Source organism: Tamandua tetradactyla, chromosome 18 (genome assembly GCF_023851605.1).
Source record: "Tamandua tetradactyla isolate mTamTet1 chromosome 18, mTamTet1.pri, whole genome shotgun sequence".
NCBI lineage: Eukaryota > Metazoa > Chordata > Mammalia > Pilosa > Myrmecophagidae > Tamandua > Tamandua tetradactyla.
This window is the reverse complement of record NC_135344.1, coordinates 12,184,857-12,208,843: the sequence shown is the minus strand read 5'-3', so window position 1 is coordinate 12,208,843 and position 23,987 is coordinate 12,184,857. Positions and strand designations below refer to the sequence as shown.

General features: G+C 36.4%; 1 protein-coding gene across 3 annotated transcripts in view; it reads right to left on the bottom strand.

Annotated features, from left to right (window-relative positions):
* RTTN (rotatin) overlaps positions 1 to 23,987 on the bottom strand; it is a 202,798-nt gene that overhangs the window by 35,549 nt on the left and 143,262 nt on the right. For 2 of the 3 annotated variants that reach the window (XM_077135252.1, XM_077135254.1), the window contains exons 36-40: positions 18,569 to 18,761; positions 15,772 to 15,862; positions 12,505 to 12,658; positions 8,888 to 9,025; positions 5,407 to 5,624 (exon numbers count right to left, since the gene is read on the bottom strand). In XM_077135252.1, the coding sequence (XP_076991367.1) occupies positions 5,407 to 5,624; positions 8,888 to 9,025; positions 12,505 to 12,658; positions 15,772 to 15,862; positions 18,569 to 18,761 (794 nt within the window). The remainder of the gene's footprint in view (positions 1 to 5,406; positions 5,625 to 8,887; positions 9,026 to 12,504; positions 12,659 to 15,771; positions 15,863 to 18,568; positions 18,762 to 23,987) is intronic. The other variant, XM_077135253.1, reaches the window with a different exon arrangement.

Here is a 23,987-nt window from a genome sequence, read left to right as displayed (position 1 = left end):
CCATTATGGAATAGTCTTTCTGCCCCTTTTCTCTTTCTTCTCCTTCTGGGAGCCCCATGATGTGTATACTGGTATACTAGCTGGTACCCCACAGATCTCTTAAGCTATGTTCAGTCTTTTTCTCTTTCTGCTTCTCAGCTGAAATAATTTTAATTGCCTTGCCTTCAAGATCACTGATTCTTTCTTCTGCCACCTCCAATCTGCTGTTGAGACTATCTAGGGAATTTTTCACTTTAGTTTTTGTGCTTTTAATTTCAATATTTTGGCTCCTACTGAGAATCTCAAAGAGATTACCATATCATTCATCGTCATTTTCTTCACATCCTTTAGTTCATTCTCTATGATTTCCTTTATCTCCTTGAGATAACTGAGGCTCTTTTCTTTTCTTTTTAAAATCTCTGTGTAAGTCCAAAGTCTGGTCTTCTTCACTGAGAGTTTCTGGATTTTTAACATATCTCTGGATGCACCATCATTTCCTATTTCCTTGCTTGTCTTGCAATCTTTTGTTGCACAATGTACTTTTTTTTTTTTGTATGGGCAGGCATGGGAAATAAATCCAGGTCTCTGGCATAACAGGTGAGAATTCTGCCACTGAGCCACTGTTGTCTGCCCACAATGTATATTTTTAAATTTTAAAGTGTCAACTCTGGGATTTGAACCCTAAGCTTTTTATTTCTTAAGTTTGTACCCAGCTAGTAATATGACAGAGATGTTCTTAAATGGCAGGAGTTACAAAAAAAGAAAAAGAAAAGCAAAAAGCACTTTTTCACTGTCTTCGTGAATTTTCTCTGCTTTGGCTGTTGGTCTCTTTGAAAGCTTCATCCTCCCATCAAGATAAGTCCAAGGTAAAAGTGAAGTACAAGTCCTCTGTGTCTTATCTGAGCCTGCATGGAACCAGGGAGCCTGTTTCTTTTCCTGGGACTGTGGTTACCCCTTCTACTACCTTTGAAATAGACTTTCACCACTTCCTGCGTGCTTTCTTGAGTGACTTAATACAGGTAGTCCTTTGCCCCAGGCTGCTTCAATTTAATTGTTTCTTACACTGTCCCAGCTATTTGCAAGAGACTTCTCTGCTCTCAGGACAAACTCAGGGAGGCCATGCCCAAGACAAGTTTCAAGCTCAATTTCTCAGACTTCCACTGGATAGACTGGAACTGACACACATGCACAACAGTATGTCCAAAGAGGCCACTCTGCTCCCTTTGGAACAGGGCCAGAGACCCACAGTGGGAGTGCAAGTTGCCCCACTTCACATTATGGAGGGGGTGGGAGAGGAGACAGCAAGAACACCAAAAGCCTATTCTGTGGCTTTTGAAGCTGTTTTTCCTTGATTCAGCACTTGCCCAGTTAATGCAGCCCTTTAAGTGTTTTCTACAGTTTTGAGGAAAATTACTATCTTTAAGATTCTTCCGAAGCCTTTCCCTGAGGAGGGCTGGAACAATGGTCACCCTCAAGAGCCACCCCTAGGAATCTGGAGTAGCTAATCAAACTCAGGGGCCAGCATCAGACCACCTACCACCATGTTTGAAAGACCAGATCTTTATGTCCCATCCTGGCGACCAGTAAATCCTGCCAGGAGCCAGAGCTCCTGTCTGCACTGCTGCCCACCACAAGACCGGGGATAGCAGCCACTGCAGGGAGTTTGGGACTCAACGGGTATTCATTACAATTTATAGTCTCTTCCTCCTCTTCCACCCCTGAAGGTGGCACAGTTTTCTGTCAAACTCTAGAGTTTCAAAATAGTTGGTTTAGACAATTTCTGCCAGTTCAATAGTTACTTTGCTGGAAGAACTAGCTCCCGGAGCTTCCTACTCTGCCATATTTCCATAATCCTCCTCCCTTTCTTCACTTTCTTTGTCTCATACCTTGCTTGTGCCCTTCTAACAAGTGCCTTATAACCATAGTCCACTTTTTATATGACATGAAAGGTATGATTTATTAAGAAACATGGTTCAAATAATTTGGTTAATGTATACATATCCATACAGAATACATAATGTCTTTGTATTTTGTAAGAAATGGAGAGGAAAATTAAGCTAGTCATCAGAAAAATCGGGCTCTAAAATAAGTAATTTTCTTTGATCAAAAAGGTAGTATCAAAAACATTATAAATAGTAACTTCTGGAACGTATAATTAATTTAGAGGAAAGTAAGGGCAAAGTATTTAGCAAATTCCTCTGGCATAGTATTTTTCATTAGTTCTCTATTATAATATGGCTCACCATTCCTACATGGACTCATATTTATCATGGATCTAATCATGGCTCCTAGAAACACAGCACCACTAATAAGCAAGATAAGATAATGCTGGGAAATAAAACAACCCTGGTGTGGCCTGTCCAGAATGCTTCCCATCTCATCAGGTCCAGAAGGACCGGCTGCAGAATGTAAGTCATCCACAAGAATTAAGACTCAGATGACTGGTTTTCTCTTCTCAGAGTCTTTGGGCATTTTGGCCTAGGAAAGGGAGGAAAGAGGTCAGGAAACTCTGAGATAAAAGGATGCAGGACTTAAAGGTCACTTAAAATCCCCAGATGCAAACACGAGCAAAGGTCCTTTCCTTAGGGGGAAACTTTGTTCAAACCAAAGTTAGGAAATTAATAATTAGACTGAATCGTAGGGTGTAGGGGGGTGGTGGACAGTAGAGAGAGGAACTACTTTTGAAATGATTTGAATTTGAGTTTTCCTATTTATATTCTTCAAAAGTAAAAAATCAGACCCAGTTAATTACTGGCATAGAAAGCCTGTTGTTCTCCTGGGAAATGAGACAAAGGAAACAGTGTTCAGTTTATTATCATTTTTTTTTTTTGGCATGGGCAGGCTCTGGGAATTGAACCTGGGTCTCCAACATGGTAGGAAAGAATTCTGCCACTGAGCCATCATTGTACCACCCTGTCTAGTTTCTTTTTAACTAAAAAAAAAGTTAAGAGGAATGAGTGAGATGGTAGCCACATGGAAGCTGTGGCTTACCCAGAAAAGGTGACTTCTAGAGAAATGCTTTGAGGGCTTTTTTTTTCCGTAGATTCAGGCTTCTGAAGGAGCTGCTGGAGACAGATGAGAAAATGTATGGGAGCTGACTACCAGAAAATATGTCTGCTATAATTAGAAGGAAATTTTTTGTCTGAGGGCTCCTGGTCAAGCTCCTTATCCACGCTTTGAAGGCTACTGCAGCATACTGGGCACTGGAGACAAAAGGAGACCCATCCCACCTTCTACAGGGAAGGGTCTAGCTGGGTCAGGGAGCGAGCGGCCCTCACTTCTCTTTTGGTGGGTCCCCTCTGCATTCCAGTACAATCAAGGCTGGTTTTCCAGATACATGGTAGTCATACCAGGACATCTGCATGAAGTTGGCTCTCCCAAGTAGAAAAGGGGAAAAAATCTCCAAATTCTAAGCAAAGGGGGCTGTAATAAATCAGCAGACAAGAACAATCCTTCTGTCTTTGTAAAAGTGTGGATGGCTGGTTCAGAAGCTGAAAAAAATTCTTCAGTGTACAATCCTACTACTTTCCATTTTCAGTTAGAATACAAAACAAAACAAAAAACCATGTTATGGTCAAGTTCATCTGTCAACTTGGCCAGGTGGTGGTGCCCATTTGTCTGGTTGGGCAAATGCTGGCCTGTCTGTTACTATGAGAATATTTCATATAACTAAATCATGATCACATTGGCTGCATCCATAGCTGATTGCATTTGTAATCAGCCAGGGGGAATGTCTTCTGCAACGACACTTAATCTAATTACTGGAAGGCTTTAAGGAGGATTCAGAAAAGACAGTCTCTCTTCCTGCTTCAGCCAGCAAGCCTCTCCTGTGGAGTTTGTCCAGATACTTCACTGGAGTTGTCAGCTTCAGAGCCTGCCCTACAGATTTTGGACTCTACATTCCCATGGTTATGTGAGATACTTTTATAAGTTTTATATCTATGGATATTTCCTGCTGATTCTGTTTCTTTAGAGAACCCTAGCTAATACACACCATGATTATTTTAAAAGAGAATTCTTAATATTGAAAATCTAGTAATATTTCTATTTGTAAAAATACTTGAGGAACCTGATCTTGGGATTTAGTGTTTTTATTGATGATCTATTTATAAAATAATACTACTTTTGTGATTTTAGAGTACTTTTGATGAACAAATTCCTTATGTCATGTTTGGGATTGCAAAACAATAAGTTTTAAGAAGAAACATACAGCTTGAAGGGGTGTTTTCTCATAAATTGTCAAGTAAGTCCACCTATGTCTAGATGCATAGCCACCCACAAAAGCATGTAGTACATTTATAGAAATCAAATCTCATTTCAGTGAATATATTTTCAGAGACATAGATATATCTTCTAAGTGGGAATACATTTTGAATTATACCTGACTTCATGAAACATACTCACTTTGGTCATTGATAGGGGCAATTGTATTAGACTTTTAAGCTGCTGGAAACTAATATACCAGAAATAGAATGGCTTTTAAAAAGGGAATTCAATAAGTTGTGAATTTATAGTTCTAAGGCTGTGAAGATGTCCAAATTAAGGTACCCACAAGAGGTTACCTTCACTCAAAGACTAATGCTGTCCAGAACACCTTTGTCAGCTGAGAAGGCACATGGCACCATCTGCTAGCTTTCTGTCCTGGCTGCTCATTTCATAAGGCATCCCTGGGGGAATTTTCCTTCTGAATCTTCAAAGGTCTCCAGCTGTGTGGGCTCTGAAACTTTCTTTTTTTTTTTTTTTTAAAGGAAAGACAGAGAGAAGGAAGGAAGGATAGAAGGAAGGAAGGAAGGAAGAAAGGGAAACATCTTTAAACATTTTCTTGTTTTATTGTATTTTGTTTTTTTTGTTTTTGTTACATGGGCTGGGGCCGGGAATCGAACCGAGGTCCTCCGGCATAGCAGGCAAGCACTTTGCCCGCTGAGCCACCGCGGCCCGCCCCTGAAACTTTCTTTAAAAGACTCCAGTAAACTAATCAAGACCCACCTGGAATGGGTGGAGCCACACCTCTATCTAACCAAAAGGCCACAACCACAATTGGGCATGCATCTTCGTGGAGATAATCTAATCAAAAGGGTTTCCGCCCTACAATATTGACTCAGCATTAAAGGACATAGCTTTTCTGGGGTACCCAACACTTTCCAAACTGGCACAGTCGTGTTTCAGTAAACACCTAGATTTTGACAACTAATATTTCATTTGGAACTTCTATATCATATTCATTAAAGAAACTGGTCAACATCAGAAGGCAAGACTGGAGAGGAGACGGTTAATTTAACTTTATGTAATTCTGTATTATTTCAATGGTTATGAATATTAATTACTTTTGAGATTCAAATGATTGAAAAACCTTTTATAAGACCAAGACTAAAAGTCAATACATTTAAACAGTACACAAAGTTTGAAAAAAACCAAGAAACCATATACCTGAAAAATAACTTCATTAAGTTGTTCTAGAGATTTCTGATTTTCCTCACTTTTATCAAGAAGTGAAGCCATTGTTGGACTGTGGCATACATTTGGCTTATCCTTATCCTGGAGACGTCCTTTTGCTTCTTCAGTCAAGAGAATAGAAAGGAATTGCAGGCTGGCAGTATACAGAGTAGGGCATGTGACAGATAAACCCACACACTTGCAGAACATATCTAAAAGAGAATTTCAAGTATAAATGTTTTATGATTTCTTTAAAATTAAAGAAGTGAATATGACTGATTTGCAAAATTAAGATTATAGCTCTTCTTATTTCTAATGAAGTAAAACTATCAACAGTTCAAGTATTGCAAATATAAGTCCAGTATTTAAAAGTAGTTTATTCCTAAGAGTCACCTCTGGAGTCCTCTTTTGTTGCTCAGATGTGGCCTCTCTCTCTCTCTAAGCCCTGCAAGTGAAATCACTGCCCCCCCCCCCCAACATGGGACATGACATCCAGGGATGAAAGTCTCCCTGGCAGCGTGGGAGATGACCCCAGGGATGAGTCTAGCCCTGGGACTGTGAGATCAACAATGCCACCCTGACGAAAAGCAGGAAGAGAAGTGTAACACATAAGGTATCAGTGGCTGAGAGAGTTCAAATAGAGTCGAGATGCTACTCTGGAGGTTACTTTTATGAAAGCTTCAGTTAAACACTGCTACTATCATAACTTGCCAAACCCCAACCAAAACCATTCCTGCCAATTCTAAATTCATTCATTAACAAATGAATATGACTACTGAATCAATATATGATATTTCTTTTGGTCTCCAGTGTCAAGGAGCAGCTAGAAGAAAAAATGAAAAATCGTGGAACCGTAACCCATACCAAACTTTAAAATCTGTTGTATAACTACTTGTTAAAATGTACTTGGAAACTTATTGCTTTTTTGTACATGTATTATTTTTCACAATAAAAAAAAGTTAAAAAAAAGTAATACAGTCAGTATTAAGATAATATACTGAATCAAGGAACTGACATAATTTTCATTTAGTTTGGGTTCTTTTCTTCAGTAATAAGTGCTAAGACCCCAAATGAGAGGAATATATATAATATAGATAAGTACTGGTCCCCTAGAGTCTACTGGGATCTACAAAGTCTCTAGACTTTTTAACTTTTTTATTGTTATTTCAGTGCTAAACTTACAAAAAAAAAGCTCATGTAACTATACTCTGGATTGTTTAGATTACCACCATGTAAGTGTGCTTTTATTTCTGTTTTCAAACAAGTTGATGCCAGTTAAGACTCAAAAGCAAGACTTAGCATGCACTGTTGACATGAGGTTGGAACAAAGGTTTCATAGTAGTTCAAACAAAGAACAAGTGTGGTTATGAATTGATTTGCCAACATAATACAGATGGAAAGAACAGGTAAATCAAACTCAAAAGAATCTATAGTCAATCAATCATTATTAATTTCCAGTTGTAGATAATGATTTAGTTTAAACAAAATAACCCTTGTTGCTTAATGTTAACATTGGTTTAAAATTGTGCTGCATTTTATATTTAAGTTATTTTTTATTTATACTTATATAGGGTTATTAGTATAAGAAAATCTACCTAGATTTAGGCTTATACAAATTGAACTAACATAAGAAAAGTAATTTTAGTCAGCAGTGGATTTTCACAAGAATTATGTTCATTTAAGTGAGGTCCAACTATTAGTCAGGTTAGAGAAAAGACTGTTCAGGATAACATAAGTTATAGAGTGATCAGAAGATGTGACAAAGACACATGGGATAGGCAAGATTAAAAAAATAACACCATGCAGGGCAAGGAATGGCAATCATCATTTTTATGAATTATGTTTACACAAATATTACTATTATCAAAGCTGTTTATGTAGTATAATACAATTGATCAGCACATTATATAAAAAATGTGTTTGTATCTTACAGGGAGGTTTTGAATTTAATATGTTCTTATTTTATCACTAGAGAAATCATGCATGTAAGGGGCCAGATAATAAATACAAGTGTAGTGGACCATACCTTGGTTTTTTTTTTTTTTTTTTGCACGGGCAGGCACCGTGGATTTAAAAAAAAAAAAAACAAGGGAAGCAAAGCTGGTTCTCCAGCATGGGCGAGAACTCTGCCACTGTGTCACCACTGCCAGCCCGGACCATACATTTTTTCACAACTATTCAACTCTACTTTTGTAGCATGAAAGCAGCCCTATTCCAATAAAACTTTACTTAGCAAAGCAGCAGTGGGCCAGATTTGGCTAGCTGGCTGAAGTGTCTCACGAGAGTAGATTCTTGCCATTTATTGTTAGTGATTCAGTAAACTGATTTCCTCTTCCATGGATGAAAGAAGAAATCTCAGTCTCAATGACAACCTCTCTCTCAATGTCAGTCTTTTCCATTTCTATCTCTTTTAACAAAACAATGATCAATACGGACAGCCTGCCCTTTGGGGTAGACTGTGAACTCCCACATCCAAGCACCTAACAATTGTGTTTCTTGTTGAATGTATATTTCCCCCTAAATCTTCCTTCACAACTACTACTCTGGGGTGCATCGGTGGTTCAGTGGTAGAATGCTCGACTTTCATGCAGGAGACCCGGGTTCGATTCCAGGACCATGCACCCAAAAAAAAAGCTACCACTCTAGTTAAAAACAACTTTCACATACCTGTGTTTATAGAAAGAATAACTGATAAAATGTGAAAAAAAAAATCTATCAGTTGAATTACTGGACAATTTGGAAACTTAAACACAATTCTGAACTCATGTAAGGGTTATTAAAAAAAGGTAATATACATGTTAGTCATAAATTTTTTAAAGGCTCTATGCTCTGCTAAAATTTAGAATGAAGGAGACCTTCTGAGAAATTATAGCAATTATTTTTTTGTTCATGTGTTCATTTTAGTAGGCAACTATTATATGGGAAGTATCTTATAAAAATAATTAGGGTGGTGCAATGGTGGCTCAGTGACAGAGTTCTCGCCTGCCACGACGGAGACCTGGGTTCAATTCCTGGTCCCTGCCCATGCAAAAATAAATAAATAAGTAATTAACTACATTGTCCTCTTGGAATTCTGTCCTAAAATAAAATGCTGGTGTTCTGAAAGAAGACAATATTTTATTATAACTTTCCATGTTATCATGTATGCAGGGTTTTTTATATGCAGATTTACCCACATATAGCATACATGTGTCCAACAATAGAGACACATCTATACCAACGTAAGAAAATCTCTCATTGTTTTATAATCATGTCATATATCTTAATAAGACTCCCCTCGCTTGTTTTTATGGCATTGTGAAATGTGTTTCAGTTTTTCAAAATGCATTTTTGGACCACCTCACATATACATTATACTTTTCAAAGCCAGAACTCTGGTTTATATTTCACATGTCATGCCATCTAACTGTGAATGATAATTTTCTTAACTTTTATTAGCAGAAAGACCCTGAGCCCTGTGAGACCATCTTCTTACCAATAAGTGCTGCCCAGTGCTTGGCCAGAGCTGTTGTAACAAATGGGAGGGAGACGACACCAGCTTTCCTCAGTAGTGTGGCCAGAAGGTTAAACAAGTGTGCCCACGTGTGATAAAAAGCTGATATTATCTCCATATCTACAAAAGTAATCCAAGCATTTCAAGTTATTAACACAAAGAAGAGAAACCTTTAAAACACTAAACTCATCACAGATACTTCAACATATTTAAAATAAGAGGGATGCACTTGTCAAAGGAAGAGAAAGGTAATTTACCACGATCCAAAAATTATTTCAACTAACTTCTCTTTTCCATTGCTTCTAAAGGCATCTTCCTTCCACCATTCTACACACAAACACACTCATAATCCCTCCTCTTATTAAAGGATATTCAGCAACAATCAGGAAGTATGACAAATTGAAAATTAAACAATAAACTCAGAACTATGTATTTGGCACATTATAAAAACATGCCACTGTATGTGCTACTTCCATGAAAGTAAAGTTTCTCTTGTTTTTTTTTTTAAATCCACTCTAGCAGCTCTGTGCAAGGGGAATGTGCCAAGCTGAAGGCAAAAAAGAGAGAAGAACTTCTCTGAAGAATCCATAATATTACTTCACAAAGAAAACTATAATACAAAAAAGGATTTTGCAGCTTTGCCTGTGGCAAAGAAAGTAGCACTTAACCTTCTCAGGCTAGGATATATTTCCCTTTCTCTTTTTCCTGGGTAAATGGCAGCTGAGAACAGTGGCTACCTTAGGACTTGCTATCTACTCTGGCTAGCTCAGCAGCAATATTTACCATCTTTTGTCATACTCCATTACAAAGTAAACTGAAGACTTCTGTGGGGGTGTTCTTCAGCATTCATTAGACATTTGGAAACAGAATTTGGATTAGAGGAATTTCTGGTTCTAATTCAGTATCTGCATTTTTTTTGTCATTATCAGCTATCTAGTGAGAACTGTTTTCTAATCACCATTCCCATGAAAATGTAATTCCACAGATATACCGTATATCTGTTTATGTACTATACATATACCTATGCTTAAATGTAAAAAGAGTAGGCATCCAATGTAGGTTTAACAATGGCTCAATAAAATATTTAATTGAAAGCTAAATTAAAAATATTTTAAAATTTCAACTTAAGTGTGAGACTAAAGCAAAAAATGTTTATTTGGTACAAAATTTATATTTTGACCAGTGCATTTCCTAATATAACTTATGTCGATAGCTGGACTGAACACCATAAGGACTTGGAACCTTGGGTAGGACATGAGATTTTGTTGGTTTGTCCAGAGTGATGCCCCAACGAATCTCAGAGTGATTTCATCAGTGAGTGAAAAAGTATTTGCAAAGTCTCCTTTGGGGAATGGTGAGAACAGGGAGAAATTCAACTTCCCCAAGTTGAATTCTTGATATTCTCACAAGCAGTGTGGACAACCAAAGCTATAGGCTGAGCCCTAGTCTTGGGGTTTGTTCATATGAAACTTAACCCCACAGATAGGTCAAGCCTACTTAAAATTAGGCCTAAGAGTCACCCCCAAGAGAGCCTCTTTTGTTGCTCAGATGTGGCCTCTCTCTCCAGCCAACACAACAAGCAAACTCACCACCCTCCCCCATCTATGTGGGACATGACTCCCAGGGGTGTGGACCTTCCTGGCAACGTGGGACAGAGATCTTGGAATGAGCTGAGACTCAGCATCAAGGGATTGAGAAAAACCCTAGAATGAGCTGAGATTTAGCATCAAGGGATTGAGAAAACCTTCTCAACCAAAAGGGGGAAGAGGGAAATGAGACAAAGTGTCAATGGCTGAGAGATTCCAAACAGAGTCGAGAGGTTATCCTGGAGGTTATTCTTATGCATTAAGTAGATATCACCTTGTTAACCAATATGTAATGGAGAGGCTAGAGGGAACTGCCTGAAAACGTAGAGCTGTGTTCCAGTAGCCATGTTTCTTGATGATGATTGTATAATGATATAGCTTTCACAATGTGACTATGTGATTGTGAAAACCTTGTGTCTGATGCTCCTTTCATCTACCTTGTCAACAGATGAGTAGAATATATGGAATAAAAATAAATAACAGGGGGAACAAATGTTAAAATAAATTTAGTTTGAATTGCTAGTGATGAATGAAAGGGAGGGGTAAGGAGTATGGTATGTATAAATTAAAAAAAAAAATTGAAACATTAACATTTAACTTTATAGCTGTACTTCCTGAATGACTCAATGTAACTTATTTACTTATGCATATAATGTATCAAATAACATAATCAAATTATCAATTTATATAATACATAATAGTAATATAACTTCAAAATATTCAAATTTTTTCCAACAAAAGTAAAATAATTTAAAAAATTAATTTTTTAGAAATTACTTTTAATAAGCTTAACTTTTGCTAGATATGAGAACATAACTTTAAACTTAACGAGCTGCTAGATATTCATTAATATAATACTGACATTTTTTCTTTTCAGCACTTGACATAACTGATGATTGACTGAATAACTTTCATAAAATTAAACAATACATACTCATTTTGTTTACTGATCCAAAGCCCAAGTCAAACGCAAAAATAAAAGGATCAATACACAACATCTACAAGGCAGCAAGAGGAGCCAACAGACCTGTGTAGCCTTCTCGGACATACAGATGGGATCAAGCTATCAATCAAAAGTCCTCCTATTACAGCCATCTCTTCACCAATAGCTCAGTAGCGCTGATCTTGCATATATTTTATGTGTCTGCCATATATACAACATCAGTGATACTCAAGAAAACCCAACAAGAAAAATTATATACTAAATTATAAGGTTTTTGGGGGTAGGATTGAGCTTTGGAGGGACAACCTTCAAATACAGATATTATAACCGTTATAATATCTAAAAAAAATTATCCTTTTCCCTATCTCAAAGAATCAATTTTTGTTCCCTTGGGAAAGTGGTAACACCCTTCTTGAGAATGGCTGGTCTAATCTAGTAAGCTTAAATTTCCAAGCTAGGGAAGACTGTGCCACTAAGACTTGGTGCAATAATTTTAACACCAAGGAAGCCTCATTTGCTGGGTATCGTAAAATGCTTCACACATCTAACCTACAACCAAGCAAATCCATCAACTTCAAAGGACTACATAAGAATGAAAGGCAAAGAAAACTACCCATCAGTTACCTCATTATAAACTATTTAAACAATAACCAGATTTGATTTTGACCAAGCTTTTACATTTAAAAAAATTTTCTCTACTACTAAGCAATATATTTCATTTTTCATCACAGTATATTTACCAATAATTTAAGAAACTGGGAAATTTTTTGTCATTCTGAATGATTTATTAGTAGCTAATTTGGCCTTAGCCATTGTTTATACAAATAACTGATACCTCAAACTCACTGTACTTTCTAAAATTATATAAACAATTTTGCCTTCATTTAAATTGACAGAAGTGAGATTGGTCCTTTATTATACTGCAGAATCACCTCAAGTGGATCTAAAGACCTCCAAAATATTGGCACAGCACAAACCAAAACATAACTTTGACGTGAATATCTGGTGCAGAATAAGATCTTGTGCCTCGATATTATTCACTCTCATCCTAAATAAAAAATAAAGCCTACCTCCTATATCTTTGGTGCATATGGTGAGAACTCTGATGACGTTTGCGAGCAGAGGTTTCAGGAGATCGCCCTGAATCACAAGGTCAGGATCTGCCAATAAACATGACTGCAGAAGCCTGGACAAAGAGGACAGGTATTCTAAAAGAAAGGTAACCTATTTAAAAAAAAAAGGAGATAAAGGAAAACAAGACATATCATATGAAAAGCCCATCTCAGTGATAAAGTATTTTACTTTTCTAGGCATTATAAAAAACCACTTCTTTGAAAACTAATGAAACAATATAATTTTAAATGATTTAAAATTAATACAAAGCAGACAAAGCATTATATTTTTCATATTATAAGCATGTCACTCAGGGTCATAGTAACACTGACAACTGTAATGACATCAAACAAAGCAATATCTTCAAAGTCAAACTGTGAATTCCACTGAGAGAAAAAAAGCCTTTATATTTTTCAAGTAGCTAAATCATGGAATCAATATTCTGAAAGAAGCTGAAAAGGGCATTCTAAAGCCATGAGGCCTACAATTTTGTAAAATATGAACGATTGTAAAATTCTCTTCAAAATGACAATGGTGGCAGGGAGAGGGGAAGCTAGCCTAACTACTGCTATAAATAAAATGAAAATATGTTCTATTTTTTGCTCCCAATTATCCTTCAACATAAAATATAATTCTTAATTATAAACGAAAAGATTCACTCTTCCCGAATATGATCAACAAAATCATCTCTGGATTGTTGCTTCATACTAATATTACAATAAGTATTAACTGGCAAAGTATTTAAAAAATAATTATCTGAATATATAATAATCTAAAAAGTTTGGCTCATTTATCCATCATCTTCAGGCAATGAGAGAGTCCATCTAACCACGTTTATATAGATATTCTCAACTTCTCTCTTTCTTTATATACATATACTCCCCTCCCATCTTATTTTGATGCTATCTTATAGGACAGTCAGGGACTATTCAGCGACTATTTGTAGAGGAATATGCACCTTTAAAAGGAAATGGCCTCAGACTATTTCAAAACAGTTCTTCTGTCCTACTTCTCCTGATGAGTATGCTCTCCTTTTATCTAATTGGCCAGATTATCTTATATAAAAGTATAAGTAGCTCTACACTTCTCCTATTGGGTAAGATACAAACATTTTGTAAAATTTAATTTTCTTATTGCCATGAATTCTTTTTTGATCACTTTAAAATCTTGCACCAGTGAAGGTGAAGCAAGTCTGACCTCTGAGTGCATGATGTGTCACCATGAAGAGACTGGCCATGAAGGCAAGAGCCAGTAAGAAGGATTAGAAAGAGAAGTTCAATTGCTGAAAAATCTCTTATAATTCCTCATGTACAAGATTAAAATAAAATATTGATATAGTAGCTCATAAAGTCATTCTTCTTATATATGGAATTCCTTCTCCAAGAAACAACCAACCGAACAACAAACCCCATACTCGGGTACACTCGTATCCCAGTGGACTGTCACCTGCAGGGATCTGCCCTAGACGCCTCAGGACCTGTTCACCTCTTTGGGTCGCTACTCACTGTCACTTTCATGAGGACTTTTACCACGACCCTATCTAAGAGGCACAACCTCTCCCCCTACTGACACACCCTTTGACCCACCTGGACTCCAAGTGGACAGGGACCTTTATCTACTCTGCTCATTGATACGTAACCAGCACCTAGAATAGGACCTGCCAGAGCAGATGCTCAAAAACTTTTCTGGAATGAATAAGTAGATGATTTGAGTGAATGAATGATTTTGTGAAAGCACAAAGAACAAAGAGACACTTAACCAACACAAAGTCACAGCACAGTGGTTAAGAGTGACAGCTTGAGAACCAACTTGCTTGGGTTGAAGTCTGGCTCTGCAATTACTGTGTAAATGCCTTTGGACAACCTAGTCACCTCCTGGGGTCTCAGTGATTTCTTTTATAAAGTGAGGGCACTAACAATACTTCAGAGGATTACTGTGAGGATTACATAAATTCATATAAACCAGGACCCAGTAAGGATCTGTGACTGCAATTATTCCTTCATTCCACAAGTATCAACTGAGGGCTGCCACGTGGTGCCAGACACTCAGATGCAATGGCAAACAGAAAACAGCAAGCTTCTAACTCTGCAGGCTTACTGTACCCCTCCAAACCACCTTCCCTCCAGAGTCTGCTCCAGCCATACTGGCCTCCTTGCTAGTTCTTGGATAGGGTCACACACAACCACTCTCAGGGCTCTTACTCAGTCCCAGAGGACTAGGTTCCTCATTACTTGCAGTCACGTGTCCCTATCTGAAAGATCCTCTGTGACCATTGGGTAGAAGAAACCCACCTTCCAACTCTGATACCAGTTCCTGTTCCCTGCTTTAGTTTTCCTCCTAGATGTTTTCATCGTCAGGCATATATGGCTTGTTCAGTGTCTGTCCTCCCAACTAGAAATAAGTTAATGGGGAGGAAGGGTATTTTTCTGATCTTTTATGGAGAACCCCTTAAACAACAGGCCCTAAGTAAATGTTTGATGGGTAGATAGAGGGAGAAGATGGTCATTTTCAAATAAGCACAATCACAAATGAAAACACCACACTGGACCAGCCTATGAAGGATGATTACTTCTATTCAGGGAGCTTAAAGATGACTTCTTAAAAAAAGATCCTGGACTAGTCTGCCTTTAATTCACCACCTCAAATTAATTGTATAGGCCTTCTTAAAAAGCCCTTCATGAGAGCTTAAAAAATCTACCCAAGAACTCTGTTAAACACACCTGTACATATACACTAGCCACAGACAAGAACTAAAAAATGTTTAATATCTATGAAAGATCAAAGGTAAGTTTATTCCTATTAGACTGAGTTTTGAAAATACACAAAGCCCAGCCACTAAGCATTTTAACAAACTTAACTCAGGTGCAAATAACAGACGCAGTCGAGAGAGCCTAAAATGCCAGAAGGGGAGGAGCGCAGTGCCAATTTCCCCTTTCTTTCACGTGGAGGTCACAGATATCCAGACACTTTAAACATTTATAGCTCTTAATGATGGAGTCAGGAATAGACATGGGTCTTCAAACTCTACTTTTCTACCATCCAAAGATACCTCATATTAAAATTTTAAGTAATCTATTTTAAATAACCTCATTATGCCATGTATATTCTGAGAGATTTTCATTCCCCTCCTATGCTTAATATCTTCTTAGCAGAATATCTGTTTTCATACTTAAAGCAAAGAAATACAAAGACACAATGCTGACAGGCTGATGTGAGACCCTTACCTGAGCTTGCGTGTGTTCAGTTGGAAATGAAGAAGGAAACGGGGTCTTCAGTTCCTGGGCACACTTCTCTATTAGGGTTGCATCTGCCATACTGTTAAGAACAGAAAAGAAACCTTTTCAGAAAATTAGTTTGCTTCTTAGTAAAGATTAATAAGTAAAATTTTGAAGTTTGAAGCCAACCTTGAATAGCATTCAAGAGAAAGAATTTTTAAAAAGAAAATAAATCCTTATAAAAAAGATACTTCACAATATATCTCTAAATAGGAAAAGATCTTATTAGATAAATGAGAGAAGCAAAGAATTTCATTGCAGAAAAGATGACAAATAAATATAAAAAAGAAAACAAACACCTCATTGCACATTATAAATGGTAAAGTAAAGGAGTGATCACAATTGAGTGAAGTACAGCAAGGGATGCTTCTTTCTCCTTAGTTTTCTTAATATCCCAAAAAGAAAGAGAAAGCACTATGATTGGCAAAGACATTTCAGACAGTGAATGTTCAAAGGCAGAGAGACAGAGGCAGAGAAATGCAAATGAATCTGTGGTTTAAAAGGCAGTAGGCATGTATGGCTTGAAAAAATTAATCCTCACGATAACTCCATCAAAGAGTACAACGAAACTGAACAGGTTGGGGTTAAAGTAACTCAGAATATAGGGGTAAGGAAGACAGTGTCTATATTTAGAACCACACATACTCTTTGAGACCAATGGAAGAAAGGTTTATTTGGTCTGGAACTGAAATTTTCTGTAGTGCATAATCTAATTCAACCTATCTGTATAGCTCATTTGAACAACTAAAACACAGGGAGCACAGAATAAGAGGTACTTTAATTCCGTATAGATTATTGTAATGCCTGAAAACATCCTAGAGTATATTAAGTAGATAATCAAAAAGTACTGGCAAAGTCCCCTGAGGGATGGGAGAAAAACATGGAACTATTAAACCTTACCATCAGGGAATTCCCTGATACTGTGTCAAACTTTAGGGACACCTAAATCAGTAGGCCATGCCCTCAGCTTACTCTTGTGAAGTTTATGTAGGTAGTGGAGAAGCTTAAACTACCTATACACATGCCTAAGTTACTTCTGGATGACCTTTGTTGTTGCTCAGATGTGGCCTCAGTCTCTCCAAGCACAACTCTGTGAGTGAAATCATTGCCCTCCCTTCTACGTGGGACATGACATCCAGGGATGAAAGTCTCCCTGGCGACATGGGAAAAGACTCCCAGGGATGAATCCAGACCTGGCACTGTGGGACCAACAAATTCCAGCCTGACAAAAAGGGGGACAAGAAGTGTAATTAATAAAGTATCAGTGGCAGAGAGTTCAAATAGAGTCGAAAGGCTACTCTGGAGGTTGCTCTTATGCAAACTTCAGTTGGACCTTGCTAACTCTCATAATCTGCCAACCTCTAACCAGGACCATTCCAGCCAATCCTAAAGAATATAAAATTCCACAAGGGTTCCATGCACTAGAGTAACTTTCCAGAAACCTACAACCTCCAGATGGGTCCCTGATCAAGATAAATCCTGAAACCTGGCCCAGCCTCTCCAGAACATCAGATAGTTCCACCTCCCTTCCCCATATTAGTGACAGACCCTTCCAATATGAAAAATTTAGAATGGCCATAGCCCAAATACCCCTAAAGAGAGAGGGGAATGATTAAAGGTGATGGTGGAATTATACAGAGAAGATAGGATTTAACAAATGAATATGAATGCTGAACATTAAATAGATATCTCTTTTAGTCTCCAGTTTTTTAGAGCAGCTAGAAGCTAAAACCTAAAATTGTGCAATTATAACCCATATCAAACTCTGAAATATGTTCTATAACTAATTGTGGTACTGTGCTTTGAAATTTATAGCTTTTTTATATATATGTTGCAGTTCACAAAAAAGGAAGGAAAAAAAGTTGATTGTGATGATAAAATACATTTAAGCCTCCTAGCCTCCTATACTCTGGAGCAGCTAGAAGGAAAAATATGACAGGATCATATGGTAGCCCATGACAAACTTTGGGATATGTCCTGTAACTACTTGTTGAAGAGTGCTTTGAAAACTATTGCTTTTATTTCTTTGCTTTGTATATATATGTTATACTATACAATTAAAAAAATAATAAGAGTACTGACCCTCCAGAGAGTAATCTAACTTTCCCAAAGATATAAATCCACAGAACAAATGATCGACAATTAGACCTTAGGTCAGCCTGAATTCAACATCTGGACTTTTTCTACTCTGCCATAACAAATAAGAAGATCGGGAAAGAATTATGTCAGAGGTTCAATAATATTAGATAATTAAACAGTAAAACTTTGAAGAATAAAATCATGATTTCCCTAAATTTTATCAAAATATTTCCTGGTGAAAAGTTGGTAACAAAGTATCTCAGTGAATTAAATGAAGATTTTTCAACCCAGGGACATTAATCTGATATAACCACTAGGGTCATGAATCCTCCAACTCCCTCCCATTTATTAAGAATGACCAATGGGATTATATCTTATTCTTTGAGTCTGCTGGAAGAAAAATAAGCTTTGAAATGAATGAATTTTAAAAATCAGGATTTTTTTTGCCCTTAATAGACAACATAACAAACCAATATAAGCCTTTTAGTAGGTGTAAAACAAAACCTGTCGAGACAATTTTGGCAAAAGCAAACACCTGAGGTCTAATGCACCTTAAAAAGGATAGAAATATATTCTCAGTATACATGAAGTCTACACTGAATCACGGATATAGCCTGTGCAAATTTATACTGACCACCATGCCTCCTTCAAAGGATTTCTCTCTTACCTACAGAGAAGCTCTATAAGACGGGCTTGTCGAAAAGCATTTGCAGTATCTCTTGGAGCAAACACCAAGAGGTTGTCTAAGAGGCTGCAGACTGCTGAAAGAAGGGCTGGAGTGACCAAAACACACTTTTTGGGCAAAGGAGCAGAAAGGGATGAATCATGAGCAGGCTGTGTGGGTGAAGTTTCATGTTGACCTGTTATTGAAATAAAGCATACAAATTATAACCAGTATATTTACACTTGCGGCTATGTACAATAGCCACAAGTTCTTAGAGACAGAGAACAGTTCTTGAATATGCCGAAAATGGTTGGGAAATTTCCCTAACACTCAGCTTAACCCTCTTTGTCCTTCCCTCGCCCTCCCTTCTGTGTGTGTGTTCACATGCACATATGCGCACCCACATATGTAGGTCTGTCCCGAGTGAGAGAAGAGCTGAGGCAGAAAAGGCGTAACACAGCTTTGTGCCCCATGCCTTCAAACACTGAGGAATAAAAAGATGGTCCACAATCCATTTTTCTGAAACTGAAGGGACCACAAGTGTTTCAGAATACAAAATACTGGGGATTTTAGAAGAGTAGAAAGGTATAGCCACCATGTATTAATTAACACCTCCAGTGAGATATTGGGCAATACTTCCTAATGAAATAATTTAAATGAATGTAGTACAGCATATGTACAACCACAGTAAGCAGGATAAATAAAGAAACAAATAAAGAAGCAAGTAGGTTTTATAGCAAATGTATTCAGTGGTGGGTAAATTTTGCTACCAAGTAAATTTTAAGAACGCTTTCAACTTCAGGGATTTGGGAATTTTAGAATAGAAAATACAGGATTATGGAACCTTTCAGAGCAGACTCAATAGGGGACTGTTAATAAGAAAGAGAATCTGCCTCAGGCCTTTCCCTGATGACCCTCACTCCATAAGTCTTTCTTTAAAGAAAACTTTCCATTTTTAATAAATGTATACTTACAGAGAAGTACAAAAGTACAAAGCATTCCCATATGCCTTCATCCAGGTTCCCTAAATATTAACATATTACCACATTTAATCTATCTATCTATCTTTTTGAACCATTTGTAAGTTGCAGACATAATGCCTCTTTAGTAAATTAATTTTCTAAAAAACAAAGACTGTCTCTTTTATAACCGCATTAAATAAGGAAATTAACATTGTTGACACACAGTGTGGTATTATCTAATCTACAGCCCTTTTTCAAACTTTGCCTTTTGTCCCACTAATGTCCTTTACAGCAAAAGAAAAAAATTCTTTTCTTATTCGGATCCCATCAGGGTCACTCTCTGCATCTAGCTGTCACCTCACTTTGGTTTCTACTGGAGGAGCTCCTCAGTCTTACTTTGTCTTTTATAACCCTGACATTTTGTGAAGAATATAAACCAGCTTGTAGAATGGCTGATGTTTCCTCATGATTAGACTTTCACTGTAGCTTATCAGGAAAAATGTGATTTCTATTTGTCTCATTATTGCTGATGTTAACTTTTACTACTTGCTTAAGGTGTTGTTTACTAGGTTTCCGTCATATATTACAATTTTTCCCTTTGTAATTAATTCCTGAGGGGAGATCCTTTGAGGGGAGGTACTTTGACATTTCATAAAGCATCTCCCAATCAGTTTAGACTCTGTGGATGATTCTTGACTGAAACATGTACTGTTATTTCAGTTGTCAAATGGTGACTTTCTAATTCCATCATTTCTTTTACATTTTTAGTTTATTTTCTACTGTATGAAAGAGCATTCCCTTCTCCCTTAATCATTCATCTATTCACACATGCATTCATTCATTCATTCACGTCAATATGGTCTCAAGGATTCTTATTTTATTCTGCATGCCATATGCTGTTACTGTTATTATTAATTTTGATGTTGAAATTATGTGAGGATTTAGCCCACTCCCACTATATCCTTTCATCACAGTCTCATAAAAATTGAGCATTTTCATTCTTTATGGCACAGCAATGTCAAGTTTCATCTTGTTCTTTCCTAGCTCAAGTCCTAAAATCAGATTTTTGTTTAGAAGAGTCCTGATGTTTTGAAGTGGAGAATGGTACGTAGAAACGAAGATCTGAACACTAAGTAATTTACGCCACTACTTCTAAATTCTTTCAATGGACAGAGCTAGGAAACATATGTATGCATATATGGACGCCTGCATATACAGAATATCCACTTGTATCTCTATCTACACACTAAAAAGCATGAGTTCTAACCGAAAGCTTCAATTCTAATCTAATGCCTCAGAGTTATTAAATACCTTTCTTTCATATTTGTAATTCCTATATCTGAAAGTTAGAAACCTGGCTTTCACTAGTCACAATATATTTACTTCCTTGCCCAATCCTAGAATACACATTAAGTAATTTCAGAATTGCTAACCCCGTACTGCTACAAAAAATAAAACTATTTTTTATTTTTAGTGTTTGCCTACCCTTTAACGTTAGTCTGAAGATTAAAGTCTTAAGAACATGCGTGAGAGTTTCTTGGGTTAATTCCTCTTTCATTTCAGTGTTATTCATTTGAAACACAGTGAGACAAATTTGTTTGTATTCCATTTTATTTTTTCTTATTCTTTTTTATTTTGTTATAATAAGGTTATAAAAATCAAAAGTATAAAAAGGAATATGCAAACAAGAGTCACTAACCTCACCCCTCAATCCCTTCTACCCTGTCCTATCCTTTCATATTTTCTACCTCACTTTCATGTATCATCGAAACTAATCTCATTAGTTTCTGATGGATCTTTCCTGTATTTTCTTTCCACATAAAAGTAAAAATATATATACATGTACATTTTATTTCCCCTTCTCTTACACAAAAATATAACTATAAATCTCTTCTGCACTTTGCTTTCTTCATTTAACAATACTGCCTAAAAATTACTCCACAAAAATTCAGAGATCCTCCTCAATCTTCTAATGGCTCCATAGTTCTCCACTGTACAGATATAACATTTATATCAACAACTGCTCTCCTACTGAGGGGCACTAGGCTGTATCCTATATTTTATAGTTATAAACAATGCTATTCTGAACAATCTCATGTGTATTTTTCTATTTTTGGAGCTGAATCTTAAGGGAAAATTCACAGAAGTGCAACTATTGAATCAAAGGTAAATATATATATCTAGCTTTGTCAGACTTTGCCAAATTAGACTTTGCCAAATTTCCTTCCAAAAATGGTTCTAAATTTGCATCCCCGCTAATAATGTATGAAAAAGTATTCCTTCTCTACAGCCTTGCCAACAGAAAGCATTACCATTTCTTTTTAAGTATTGGCAATCTAATAAATAAGAAAGAGGATCTCAGTGTAGTATTAATTTGTACTTAATCAGACAAATAGAGCTACTTTTCTATTTCTTTTGTGAATTATCCATTCATGTCTTCCACTCACTTTTCAAAGGCATTTTGTGGTCCCCTCTCAAATAGTAAAAGAGTACATTATATGTTAGGGATAAAAGCTATTTACCTATGTTATATGTTGCAAATATTTATGCCAGTTTGTCAATTGCTATTTTTATTTGGTTTATGGTGTTTATTGCCATGCAAATGTCATTTTTAAATTTTAGTTGTCTGTAGTTAAATTTCTCTTATTAAATCTGGATTTTGGGGCATAATTAGAAAATCTTTTACTATATCCAGGTTATAAGGGAATCCATATCTGTCTTCTTCTAGGATCTGAATGATCTCATTTTTTACTTCCAGAACTCAGATCTACTAGGAGATCACTTCTGTTTATAGTGTTAGAAAGATATCTATTTTATCTTGTTCCAAATGGCTAGCCAGTTTCCAACACCATTTATTAAAATGTACATGCTTGTCCCAGTGATTTGAGATGCCACATTTATCATTGAGGATATATTTTCTATTCTATTCACTGGTCTGTTTTCTCATATGCCAATATCACACTAATTTAATTATGCTCTAAAGTATAGTTTAATATCAGGTAGGACTTTCAAACGATTTTCCTAGCTATTTTTCTCAGGCTTGTTTTTCATATGAGTGCTAACAACTTATCCACCATAAAGAAGTTTGTTGGCATTTTTTATTGGGATTGCACTAAATTTACAGAGTAGGTAGAATGACATCTATTACAATGCTAAGTCATCCTAACCAAAAATAAGAGATATTTTTACATTTGTTCAAGTTTACTTTTGTGCTTTTCAGGATCATTTTAAAGGTTCCCTTTTAGGCATTTTGTACATTTCTTATTAAGTTTATTCCCAATATTTCATCTTCTTTGCTACTACTGTATGTGGGGATTTGTTCAATCATTACATTTTCTAATCGGTTATTATGTGTGCATGTGCATGTATATGTGTGTGTGTGTGTGTGTGTATATGTGTGCGCATAAAAAAGCTATTAATTTCTGTATGTTAATTTTATACCATGCTAGCTTACTAACTTCTTTGACTGTCTGAAAGAATTTTATCATTAATTCTCTAAAGATTTCCAGGTATCCTATCATATCACATATGAATAGATATACTTTTACTTGTTTCCTAATTCTTTTGCCTCTACTTGATATCCATTGTTTAATACCCAGAATACAATTCTGGATATTAGTGGATATAGTAGAAATGTTTCTAATACTTTCCTATTGAGAAAGATTCTTGCTTTAGAACAAAGGCTAAGAAAATATCCATTAATTTCTACTCTCTTAAGTATTTTTATCAGGATTATTTTTCTCATTTTTTTAAGTCATTTGCTTCAATTTCATTTCAATCTCATTTGCCATATCTACTTTATCTAAAATAGTAGCCTGTACTGCTCTCTTCTTTTGAACAATTTTTCATTATTTTAAATACCTTTTATTCTCTCCCCTCCCCTTTTGATTTGCTGAGGATCCATCCTGATAATTTCTACAGCCCTAGATCCCTTTTCCTCATCTGCAGAGTGGAGAAGCTGAAGCCAGTAGTCAGGGTGGCCATGAGAGTGAAGGAGACGGGTGTGAAGGGCCCAGCACAGTGTGCCCCGCCTCATAAGCACTACATGATCCCCACAATTATCTTGAGGTGTGATATGTACAGGAATATTCCTTAATATCAAAACTTGGAAATAAGAGATCAGAGCAGTAAATGTCCTGCACTTAATTTCAAAAATAAACTGGCAACAGAATAGAAACATGTTTAATTTATATTCTGAATAGCTTTCCCTATAGTAAAACTGCATATCCTCCAGAAAGATTTGCTATTTTGAATCAAATAAAAATTTGAAAATTAAATTGAGGTGGTTCCACAGAAATAGTTTAAGAGTTTTCAGTGGAAAAATTTAAATATTCACAAAATATGTATTTTATGGCTTTGCCAGTTCTAAGGCAGACATATAGAAGAAAAAATATTTTTTAAAAAAAAGAGAGAGCACAGCATTAAAAAAAAAAAAGAACAAAGCATTTCAAACTCATTCA